The following is a 12,821-nucleotide window of genomic DNA, read 5'->3' on the forward strand; positions in this document are numbered from 1 at the left end:
TTTGGTAACTGATGTACTATGTTTCGAAAAAATTTTCAATCTTACCTTTAGTGTGCTAAGAGTGAAGTCATCTTCCATTTTTGTAAACTGATAAGTTGAGTCTCTCTCATCCTTTAAACATAGCTCTGTAAGACATTAAATTTTGGAAGAACTAAGGATATCTGTAGTTAGCTTAAATATCAATTCTAATTTATAAAACTCATCATTAGTTGAGAAATTTAATGTCTAAAAGACAACCACAATGACAGTTAGAAACATATTGTTATATCAAGGGTCCCTAAATTTCATACATTAGAAGACCGAGGCTCATTCTTTTATTTTTTTTAACTTTTTTTATTGAGTTATCGTCATTTTACAATATTGTGTCAAATTCCAGTGTAGAGCACAATTTTTCAGTTACACATGAACATAAATATATTCATTGTCACATTTTTTTTTCGCTGTGAGCTACCACAAGATTTGTATATATTTCCCTGTGCTATATACAGTATAATCTTGTTTATCTATTCTGCATATGCCTGTCAGTATCTACAAATTTTGAAATCCCAGTCTGTCCCTTCCCACCCCCCACCCCCCTTGGCAACCACAAGTTTGTATTCCATGTCTATGAATCTGTTTCTATTTTGTATTTATGTTCTTCTTTTTTTTTTTTTAGATTCCACATATGAATGATCTCATATGGTATTTTTCTTTCTCTTTCTGGCTTACTTCACTTGGAATTGTCCAGGGACATCCATGTTGCTGCAAATGGCATTATGTTGTCGCTTTTTATGGCTGAATAGTATTCCATTGTATAAATATACCACCTCTTCTTTATCCAGTCACCTGTTGATGGACATTTAGGCTGTTTCCATGTCTTGGCTATTGTAAATAGTGCTGCTATGAAAACTGGGGTGCAGGTGTCTTTCTGAAGTAAGGTTCCTTCCAGATATATGCCCAGGAGCGGGATTCCTGGGTCATATGCTAAGTCTATTCCTAGTTTTTTGAGGAATCTCCTTACCGTTTCCCACAGTGGCTGCACCAAACTGCATTCCCACAGTAGTGTAGGAATGTTCCCTTTTCTCCACAGCCTCTCCAGCATTTGTCATTTGTGGACTTTTGAATGATGGCCATTCTGACTGGTGTGAGGTGATACCTCATTGAGTTTGGATTTTCATATCTCTGATAATTAGTGATATTGAGCATTTTGTCATGTGCCTTTGATATTGATCATTTGTATTTCTTCCTTGGAGAATTGCTTGTTTAGGTTTTCTGCCCATTTTTGGATTGGGTTGTTTGTTTTTTTCTTATGTTGTATGAGCTGCTTATATATTCTGAAAATCAAGCCTTTGTCGGTTTCATCGTTTGCAAAAATTTTCTCCCATTCTGCAGATTGTTGTTTTGTTTTACTTATGGTTTCCTTTGCTGTGCAGAAGCTTGTATGTTTAATTAGGTCCCATTTGTTTATTTTTGCTTTTATTTCTATTGCTTGGGTAGGATGCCATAGGAGAACATTTTTGAGATGAATGTGAGATAATGTTTTGCCTATATTTTCTTCTATCTTGTCTTACGTTTATTCTATCTTGTCTTATGTTTATTCTATCTTGTCTTATGTTTAAGTCTTTGATCCATTTTGAGTTTATTTTTGTGTATGGTGTAAGGGAGTGTTCTAGCTTCACTGATTTACATGCTGCTGTCCAGTTTTTCCAACAACATCTGCTGAAGAGACTGTCTTTATTCCATTGTATATTCTTGCCTCCTTTGTCAAGGATTAGTTGACCAAAAACGTGTGGGTTCATTTCTGGGCTCTCAATTCTGTTCCATTGGTCCATATGTTTGTTTTTGTACCAATACTATGCTGTCTTGATGACTGTAGCTCTATAGTATTGTCTGAAGTCTGGGAGAGTTATTCATCCAGCCTCTTTCTTTCTCTTCAGTAATGCTTTGGCAATTCTAGATCTTTTGTGGTTCCATATAAATTTTATTATGATTTGTTCTAGTTCTGTGAAATATGTCCTGGGTAATTGGATAGGGATTGCATTAAATCTGCAGATTACCTTGGGCAGTATGACCATTTTAACAATATTGATTCTTCCAATCCAAGAGCATGGGATATCTTTCCATTTTTTAAACTCTTCTTTAATTTCCTTCATCGATGGTTTACAGGTTTCTGTGTATAATTCTTTCACCTCCTTGGTTAGATTTATTCCTAGGTATTTTATTACTTTGGGTGCTATTTTAAAGGGGATTGTTTCTTTTCTTTTTCTGTTGATTCATCATTAGTGTAAAGAAATGAAACTGATTTTTGAATGTTAATCTTGTAGCCTGCTACCTTGCTGAATTCTTTGATTATTTCTAGTAGTTTATGTGTGAACCTTTTAGGGTTTTCTGTATATAGTATCATGTCATCGGCATATAGCGACAGTTTTACCCCTTCTTTTCCAATTTGGATCCCTTTTATTTCCCTCTCTTGCCTGACTGCTGTGGCTAGGACTTCCAAGACTGTTGAATAGGAGTGATGATAGTGGGCAGCCTTGTCTTATCCCAGATTTTAGTGGGAAGCTTTTGAGTTTTTCACCATTGAGAACTATGCTGGCTGTAGGTTTGTCATATATAGCTTTTATTATGTTGAGATATGTTCCCTCTATACCCACTTTGGTGAGAGTTTTTATCATAAATGGGTGTTGAATTTTATCAAATGCTTTTCTGCATCTATTGAGATGATTATGTGGTTTTTGTCCTTTCTCTTGTTGATGTGATGTATTACATTGATTGATTTGCATAGGTTGAACCACCCTTGTGTCCCTGGGATGAACCCCACTTGATCACAATGTATAATCTTTTTTATGTGCTGTTGCATTCTATTTGCTAATATTTTGGTAAGGATTTTTGCATCTATGTTCATCAGTGATATTGGTCTGTAATTCTCTTTTTTGGTAGTGTCTTTGCCTGGTAGTGTCAGGGTGACGGTGGCTTCATAGAATGAGTTTGGGAGTATTCCCTCCTTTTCAATCTTCTGAAAGAGTTTGAGAAGCATTGGTATGAGTTCTTTGTATGTTTGGCAGAATTCCCTGGTGAAGCTGTCCGATCCTGGACTTTTATTTGTAGGGAGGTTTTTTACTGCTAATTTGATTTCATTTCTAGTGGTTGGTTTGTTCAAGTGGTCAGTTTTTTCTTAATTCAGTCTTGGTGGACTGTATGTTTCCAGAAACTTGTCCATCTCCTCTAGGTTATCCATTTTGGTTCCATACAGGCTTTCATAATATTCTCGTATGATATTCTGTATTTCTATGTTATTTGTTGTAATTTCTCCATTTTCGTTTTTTATTTTGCTTATTTGTGCTCTCTCTTTTTTCTTCTTTGTGAGTTTGGCCAGAGGTTTGTCAATTTTGTTTACTTTTTCAAAAAACCAGCTTTTGGTTTTATTGATTTTTTTTCTATTGATTTTTTAATCTCTATTTTATTTATTTCCTCCCTGATCTTTATTATTTCCTTCTTTCTGCTGACTTTTGGGTTTTTTTTTTTTTTTTTTGCTCTTCTTTTTCTAATTCTTTTAGCTGGTGGGTTAGATTGTTTATTTGAGATTGTTCTTTTCTGAGGAAGGCCTGTATCGCTATAAACTTCCCTCTTAGCACTGCCTTTGCTGAGTCCCATAAATTTTGTGTGGTTGTGTTTTCATTTTCATTTGTCTCAAGGTATTTTTTAATTTCAGTTTTGATTTCATCATTGATCTGACACTCATTCTTACAATAAATCAGGCAATTCTGAAAGGATCTTCTGGATGCTTGGTGATGTTACTCAAGTTAACGGCTACTGATACAAAGTAGTGGTTCCTCACCTGGGATCCCAGGATCCCTTAAGGTCCTCAAAGTATTTTGGGTCTCCCAGATATTTACAATATCTCAGTAGTATCTCCTTGTAAGCATCAGTTCTGCTGATTTGCACCAGCACCTCACTTTAAGAGCAGAGAGTGTGCCATTTGGAACAGCACAACCTATAATCCTCAACTTTCTCAAAATTCCTACCCACAATCCAAAGCCGGCCCTCATTCTGAGCCAGGGAAAATTGAGACAATTTAGATCACAGACTTTGCCTGCTTTAGTAAGCCTGGCTTCTAGACTATAGGTGAGAGAAAAACTGCAAGTCATTATTTGATTAGGAATTAATGCAAAAATTATCCCCCTAAAGAAGAGACTAAATTCAAGTGGGAAGAGGAAGTCTAGAATAACATGGAACTGAACACACCTGACTTCCTCCCCTCTTCGAACTTCAGCCTACCTGGCTCTTCTCCTAAATAAAGAGGCTCTGGAGTGAGGGGTCAGCTGAGTATAAGGGAGGGCAAGAGCACTGGGAAGGGGCCAACAGAAAGATCTGGGACTAGGTCTTCTCCCCTAAGGCAAAGGGAGAGAGACGAAGATAGAAAACAAACTCCTGGAGAACAGCATGGATGAGAGGATGAGTATCAGAAAGTGAGAGATCCTAGGAGGAGTCTGACCCTCTTTTCCTCCTGCTCTCTCTGCCTCCTAAGTGACCCTTCCCTGTGTGGCTCTCCCGTGTTGAAGCATGTCCCTCTCTCTTGGGAGCTGTAAACAACAAACTATGCTTTCAATGGCAGTCATCTCCTGATCTGTTGGCCTCACCATATCTGAATAATAATAAAACTTACATTTTAAAACAGAGGTCAATATTATTGTAACACCAAAACTAGACAAAGACACCACAAGAAAACTATACAATGTCTCTCATGAATACAGATGCAAAATTTTTCAACAAAATGCTAGCAAACAATCAAGCGATATATAAAAAGAATTATACACCATGAGGAAGTGGAATCTATTCCAAGAAAGCAGGGTAGGTTAAACTCAAAATTCAATGAATGTAATACACCCTATCAATAGAATAAAAAACTAAAACCATACAATTATCTTAACAGACACAGGAAAAGCAGTAAAATCCAACACCCTTTCATGATAAAATCACTCAACAACTGAGGAACAGAAGAGAGATTCCTCTATGGGACATCTATGAAAAACCCATAGTTAACATCATACTTAATGGTGAGAAACAACTATTCTTAACGCAACATCTGAAAAATACATACAAACTTTTGTGTGTACATGTGGGTCATAAATCCCTTTCATGGTTATCTTATTCCATAGAAATATAAATTAAATTATGAATATGTAGTGCTTCTGCAGTGTTCCCTAGAAACAAAGTGAATGCACAACAGGGAAATGGTGGAATAAATCATGGGATGTTTACAGCATAGAACACTGCACAGCCAGTATAGGGGACCAAAGCAAAGCAGATGACTAGAAGTAGTTTTACTGAAGTTTTTCTACATGGGAAATGCAAGAGGCAGAAAAATGTAAATTACATCATTTCTTAAAGAAATGACAAATACTATTTTGTATGCACAGCTGACCCTTGAACAACACAGGGTTGGGGTGCTGACTATCCACATAGTTGAAAATTCACGTATAACTTATAATTGGTCCTTGGAACAGACAGCCCTCCACATCCACAGTTCAGCATCTGCAGATTTAACCGACTGTGGATTGTGTAGTACTAGGATATTCACTACTGAAAGAAGTTTGTGTACAAGTGGATGCGTGCAGTTCAAGCCTGTGCTGTAGGCATCAACTATATATATGTGGTAAAGTGTATGAATATGGAGATATGTTTGTGGATATGGATAGGCAGGTGCCTAGACATAAGCACATATGGGCTCATCAAGTGAGTCTGGAGAAAGTTATGAAAGAAAATACACTAGAAAGTTCGTATAGATTACTTGGGGGAGAGCAAGGAATAGCTGAGGAAAGGAAATAGAGAAACCAAGCAAAAAATAAAACAAAAGATTACCTTTCAAGTTTGGGAGGTTCACTCTGCTTTTGCCATTAAGTTCTTGGCCAACTGTTTGCATTGTATTTTCTGGGACACAATTTATTGTTGCAGCCACATTTATGAGAAAGTATGCTTTAACAAAAGAAAACTTATTTAAGAGATGTGGTTGACCGACTGTAGCCAGAATTGGAGGTGAGCCTCTGCTTATAATTTCATCAAGTGCCTAAAAATATGTAAAAAAAAAAAAAAAAAGGACAAATTAGTAAAATACTATTTTCAGGTAGTATTAGCCTCAATCCCGTTCTGCAGTCCTCATTTGGTATCGGATGCAGGGATGCAGGGATGCAGGGGTAGATACAAGGTACCACAAACAGCAGGTCCATAGAGAGAGGTGTGATGTCAGAACGATGCCAGTAGTCCCACGGTGCTTCTGCCATTCCCCACCGATTGGTGACCTGCCCCACAAGACCAGCCTCATCACATAATGAGAGTGAACCTGATGCTGAGGGCGAGGAGGGGACATCTCATAAAAATGGAGAAACTGGAAAAGCTCATCAACCAAGGACGCTGGCCGCTCAGCTTTAGCTCAAGTGAATTAGGGCTCGTAGGACAGGAACAGGGGAAGGATGGGTAGACAAGCAAATTCCCTACTCAGCTTTGATTCCGTTTCCTTCTCCCTCAATTCCCTGCATGCACACTTCATTGGCAAGTCACCTCTGAACCTTCATGGGGCGTGCACCCTGCGGCTAAAGAAGGCTGGATAAAATCAGGCTGTCATGCAACATGGGCCCACTTTTAAGTTCCTGACCAAACCTCAGTGTCTCCTGGTCATCATCCTACATTTCCCCCATCCATCTACTCTCCCTGTCTCCCAGACAACCATTTCACACTCTTCTTGTTTCTAAATCCTAACACCTTCTCCCCAATGCCCCTCCCCGCTAATAACCTTGCTTCCTCTACTTACATGCAAAAGCTGAAGCAGTCAGAGTAGTGCCCCTGGACCCCAGAGCTCCACCTCTCCCACCTACCCAGCATCTGCCTCACTGCCCTGCCCTCCTTCCTGCTCCCTAAGGCTGGCACCGCCACTTAGGCCATCGATCCTGTCCACACTGGTCTACTCAGCCATTCTCCCCTACATCATAAATGTTCTCTTTCTACAGAGCCATGCTGTCTTCTCCTCCATTTAAAAAACTCTGAACTCTCTGTACTCTGGCTCCCCTCTCCAGTTACTACCCTAATTCTCGCTCCCCTTTACAGCAACAACCTAAGGGGTTGTCAATATTCCAACTTCTCTCCTTTCATTTGCTTTTAAACCCACTCCATCCCTACACTGAAACCCTTTGGTCAAGGTCACCAGTGGCCTACACTTGGCTAAATCCAATGTTCTATTCTCAGTCCCCATACACTATGTTACTTTAATCTAAGACACCATTATTTTATAGGTCAATTAAACTGTCACAAGCCCTCAACTGTAGAGTGTATTCTAATTTCAGAGCTGTTAAATGTAAAATAAAATAAAGTAAATGCAGGGGGGAGGGTATAGCTCAGAGGTAGAGCACATGCTTAGCATGCACAAGGTCCTGGGTTCAATCCCCAGAACCTCCAGTAGATAAATAAATAAACCTGGTTCCCCTCCCGCCCCCCACCAAAAAATAAAAAAAATAAAAATAAAGGTGTATTTAAAAATAAATAAATAAATAAAATGAATGCATATTTAAGACTCAGTGAATTATGGTTCTGGATTCATGAGTAAAATCTGACACTATTAATCATTCCCTCTTTTGAAAATGCTTCTTCTCTTGGCTTTCAAGCCACTGCCTTCCCTTGGTTTCTTTCCTATTTTATCTGCTACTCCTTTTCAGTCTTCTTTGCTGGTTCCTTCTCTTCTCCTATACCTCTAAATACTGGAGTGTCCCAGGGCTCGGTCCTCTTCTATCTCCTCATTCTCTCCCCTTTGATGATCTTAACCAGGCTCATGGTTTTAATTTCATCTTACTGCTGATTAAATCCCAAGATTTTGTCTCTAGCTCCAACCTTTCTTCTAAATCAAGATTCATAGATTCATATAATCAACTTCTAACTCAATTTTTCCACTTGGATGTCTAACAGACATCTCATATTCAACATATCCCATACCATATTCCTAGTCTCTGCCACAAACATAAACACACACACACACACACACACAAATATATAAGCTCTATGAGGACCAGGAATTTGTCTGTATTGTTGGTTGACTGATGTGTTTGACTGACAGCACAAGAACAATACCTGGCACACAGCAGATTCAATAGATTAGCTACAATAATCCTTTTTAAACATAAGTAGATCATCCCACATCTCTGTTCTAAATTTTCCAGTGGCTTCTCCTTTTGTTCAGAGTAAGAGCCTAGGTTACAAAGGCCCTAAAGGGCCCTTCTCCATCTGGGCATTCCACCATCATCCACCCCATTACCTCTCTGACCTTGTCTCCTACTGCTCTCCCATTGTTCACACAGCTCTAGTCAGCTGGCCAAGATGTCCCCCACTAAGCTAGGCAATCCTGCCCCAGGGCCTTTGCACTCACTGTACCCTGTTCTTCAATTATTCTTTCTCCAGATTTTATATGACTTGCACCTTTACCTGTTTCAGATCTGGTCACAAATGTCACCTCAATGAGGTGCCTCATTCAAAATTACAGCCCCAATCTAACACCATGCTCCCAATCCCCCTTTATGTACTGCTGGATTTACTTTCCCCCATGGCGTGGTTCACCTTTTAACATACTATATAATTTACTTATATATAATGTTTATATGTATATATCATGTTTACTAGTCTTGCCCACTAAAATATAAGTTCCCTGAGGGCTTAGAGTTTGTCTGTATTGTTGATTAACTTATGTATTTATTTGACAGCACAAGAATAGTGCCTTGCACACAATAGGCTCTTATTACATACCTGTTGAAGTAACATAAAAGGCAGATGTTGGGGCTGTCTATTCTAAAAAGAGGGAAATTATTTGCCTGATGTGAACTGAAAAAGAAAAATCTCATTGTTTGAGAGAGTTTGTGGCAACGCTGGCAGTGGGGAGGTCTGCTGCTGTTGTTCACTCTCCTTTCTTAACTGCGTCTAGAAGGTGAAAAGCAATACATGCCAAAGAGCCAGACATGGAGCAGCACTATCCTATCTGGTGACAAAGGGTTGTACCAGGAAAACGGTGACGTTCCCACAGATTCGGGGAGGAGGGTGTAGGAGAAGTTTCCTTGTTTCTGTCTGCAGCAAACAGTGATTTAATGAGCCTTGACAATTACACACAAACAAGATTAATTAGTAATGCTATTTAACATTCCTTCCTCTCACTCTATACGGAAAATATAATGTGTAATCTGAAGAGTCTTAAGCAGACCAACAATTCTGTTTTAATTAATTAGCTAATAGAAATCAATTTTCCATTATTCTTTCAGTCTTCTTTTGTTTTAAGAAAGAAAGATCAGAGACATTCCTTTTACACCCAAAAGCACTCTTTAAAGAAGTGTTTTTAGGATGCCCTGGCACTTTTGACTGGAAAGAAATAAATATTCTGAAACACCCCAAGGTCTTGGACCACTGAAGTGAAATGTGAATATGGAATATGTATTTGTGTCTTCCTAATAACAGGTCTTTCATTTCAGGCAACTGCTTATAAATTAAAATAAATCTTAGGGCAAAAACAATGAATCATCTGCAGCATAATTAAAGTGGAGTTTGTGGAATAAAATTAGCAATAACAGAAAAGTAATAAGATTACATTTAATAAAATGCAGATATACTCCTACCAAAATTATGGAAGACAAAAATAAAGCAATTTTGAGGAAATGTTTTTCAAAATTATTTCATAAAAATTAATACCATACTTAATGAAACAGAATGCTGTTTCGGAGCATTTGATAAAAGAAACCACGTGTACCAGTCTATATGCATTACCTGTTGCCTGGCTGTGTGAAGCCCACACCCTCTGTAACCCCCTTAGCAATGGCTGCACTATCACTTTACTACTCTAACACTTTCTAGTGGACAAACTGCTGGTACTCCTAAGATTTTTTTTTAATGATTTGAAGATATTTAAATGCTACTAGGTCATCAAAAGCTTAAATCCCAAACATTCAATTATCAACAAGGGCAAGTGTATTGAGACAGGTAGTCTAGTTCTCTCTTTATAAAAAATATTAGCAAAGTCAGAGGAATTGCTTATGAAAATGTCATATGAAAAACTTTCATTAGCTAACCTAATCATATTGCAATATATAAACCATATAATAAATAATGTATCAAATCAATGCATTGTACACTTTAAATTTATACGATGTTATATGTCAGTTATATCCCAGTAAAAATTTCTGAAAAAGAAAAGAGAAAAGAAAACATTCCAAACCATTGACTGAGAGGCAGTCTCAGACTAGGGAAAAGGATCTGAATAAAAGCAGTATTGAATAGGTGGGCTATTAAAAACATACCAAATTCTTCACTTACAATCAACGCCAGCCACTATCACCTAGGTAACTAAGATGACATATTAGGTACTTGATATGGATCCATAAACAAACTGAATACACATGTGGAATTGAAAAATTTAGGAACAATAACTGATATTTGTCCAATCTGAAAACCAGATCAGTTTGGGTCCAATACTACCTCTGGCTTCAGCATTTTGAGATAAAATCCCATTACTAGAAATAGAAGAGCATTATTACACAGCTGATTTCCAAAACAAAGATTATACATACCAAATAGAGTGAAATGACTCAAAAATAACCTAAGTAACCAACGTTTATAAAACATTGTTATCCTTACCTGCAAATTTTCTTTACTAGTAAGTGGCTTTCCCGAGTCAAACGACTGAAAAAACTGTCAATATATAAAACATAAACATTAGAAACAAGAGTACTGAGTGTTCTTTTAAATGAAACTGTGAAGTGTTTAAAACTGTGTTTTAAGACTATTTTAAATATAATTTTTACTGTAAAAGTAACACATGCTCTAATCTAAGAAGACAAGTATAACATAAAGAAGAAAATAAAAATGAACATCTTTAGGATGTCAATGTTAATATTTGGTATCTTTATGACCAATTTCTTTTTGATGTATTTTAAATTTATATATATGTATATGGATTTGTATTCCTTTTCACTAAAATTATATTATAATTATTTCCCCACACCATTAAGTTATTTGTAAACTTCAGCTTAATAGCTAAGTAATGTTCTATCCCATGAATGCAGCGTAATAAATTAATCTCCTTCCTATTGTTAGACAGCTAAGAGGACCATTCCCACCCTCACCCCACTATTCAGCCCTGGTTTAAATAACATTGGTGACATTTTTGTCAGTATTTCTGATTATTGCCTTTGGATGGATTCCTGGAAGCAGAATTGCTGGGTCATAAGATAAAAAAATATCGAGGCAACTGAAAGGGGCTGGCTCAATTTACACTCCCACCTGTGTTGTACGAAAATGCCAGGATTACTACACTTTCAATAGCATTGAGTATTAGCACCCCCCAAAAAAAATCTTTGCCAGTTTGAGATAAAATTGTGTTACTCTTCAACATGATGCTTTTTATGGTTCTTTCACTGTTTGTGAATTACCTGTTAATATGTTTGGCTCAAAATATAAAGTTGCATTAGAAAACATTTCATCTACTGCCACAGAACACTGTTGTATAATGAGTGTACCTATCACTTGGTACAGAAGACCCTCTTTAAAAAGTACCCATTCTTAGATGTTTGTACTGATGCTCCACCCACATCCTCCTGGTCACCTGGAAGTCACTAGCAGCTTCCCTGAAGAGGTCACCCACATATGAATGGTATCCTACTTCAAGCACCTGTACCTCTTTGCTTGAGGGCAGTCTGTGGCCACAAGAGAGTTTCAGAACAGGCTGGAAGTACAAGGAGCAACCCTCACCAATGAGGAGCAAGAGGCTGTTCTATCCCATCTCTCTGAGGGCCCCAGCCACTCACCGCAGCGACCTCATTAACGGTCTCCAGAGTGGTTTCCTCCCTTCCCCCTATCTGACTTTCCCACTCACTCACCGTTCTTCCTGGAATCATCTCCCAAATACACTACTTGTTCTTTGATCCTTTGTCTCAGGATCTGCTTTTGGGAACCCTAAACCAAGACATCACATATAGCTCTTATTGTAAGAAAGGGTTTAAAAAAATTCCTCTTTGGAAGATATTCTTTATCCCCTTTAATACATTGAAAAGTAAGTAGCTGAATCCAGTGGGAGACCTTTGATGATATAATTTGAAGAGGGTTAATGATGGAATTTTAGATTGGTGATGAGAGCAAAATCCCAACATGAGTATAATGTTAAAAAAGAGAACTTTTTTAAAAAGTCCAATCGTAACCTGTAAGACTTTTTCAGTTACTTTTTTACAACTGAATTCATTAATCCTTTCTTTAAAAAACTAGCCTGCAGTCTAATAACATTGGCACCTATTTTAATTATAAACCCTGAACACATTTCCTCTTTTAATTACACTTTCTAAATTCCCAGTTGAAGTTGGAAAGCTGCAAATTAACTTTAAGAGTACAAAGTTTGAAGTCACAATCCAATGGGAGATAATTCACCCACTACACTTTTGTCTTATGAAAACTAGTTGATAAAAAATGAAGTTTGGAATTTACCTATTAAAAATTAGTTTCAGATTCCTTGTTTGTTTTGGTGACAGCAGTGATCACTGAACTCTCGTTTCTCATCGTACCCAACTGGCTTCTCTTTCCTGCTCATCTTCCTGACCCGAACAGTGAATGACCCTAAGGTTCAGCCCTCTGACTTCTTTTCTCTATCTGCCTCAGTTCCCAGCTGATTTCATCCAGTCTCATGATTTTAAACCTCTCCTAATGCTCCCAAGTTTACCTGCAAGCCCCAACTTCTGCCCTGAAATTCAGATGGTACTCTCAGCACTCACATAGGCTGCATTCCCACCTGTATATCCAGCAGGGATCTCACACGTCACATGCTGCACCCCTGT

The 12,821-nt window shown here is 37.8% G+C and overlaps 1 protein-coding gene across 2 annotated transcripts in view; it reads right to left on the reverse strand.

Moving 5' to 3' along the window:
- CFAP54 (cilia and flagella associated protein 54) overlaps positions 1-12,821 on the reverse strand; it is a 272,419-nt gene that overhangs the window by 107,889 nt on the left and 151,709 nt on the right. For both annotated transcript variants that reach the window (XM_045522505.2, XM_074375255.1), the window contains exons 48-50: positions 10,636-10,689; positions 5,842-6,046; positions 46-125 (exon numbers count right to left, since the gene is read on the reverse strand). In XM_045522505.2, coding sequence (XP_045378461.2) covers positions 46-125; positions 5,842-6,046; positions 10,636-10,689 — 339 coding nt within the window. The remainder of the gene's footprint in view (positions 1-45; positions 126-5,841; positions 6,047-10,635; positions 10,690-12,821) is intronic.

The sequence above is a fragment of the Camelus bactrianus genome, chromosome 12 (assembly GCF_048773025.1).
Source record: "Camelus bactrianus isolate YW-2024 breed Bactrian camel chromosome 12, ASM4877302v1, whole genome shotgun sequence".
Lineage (NCBI taxonomy): Eukaryota > Metazoa > Chordata > Mammalia > Artiodactyla > Camelidae > Camelus > Camelus bactrianus.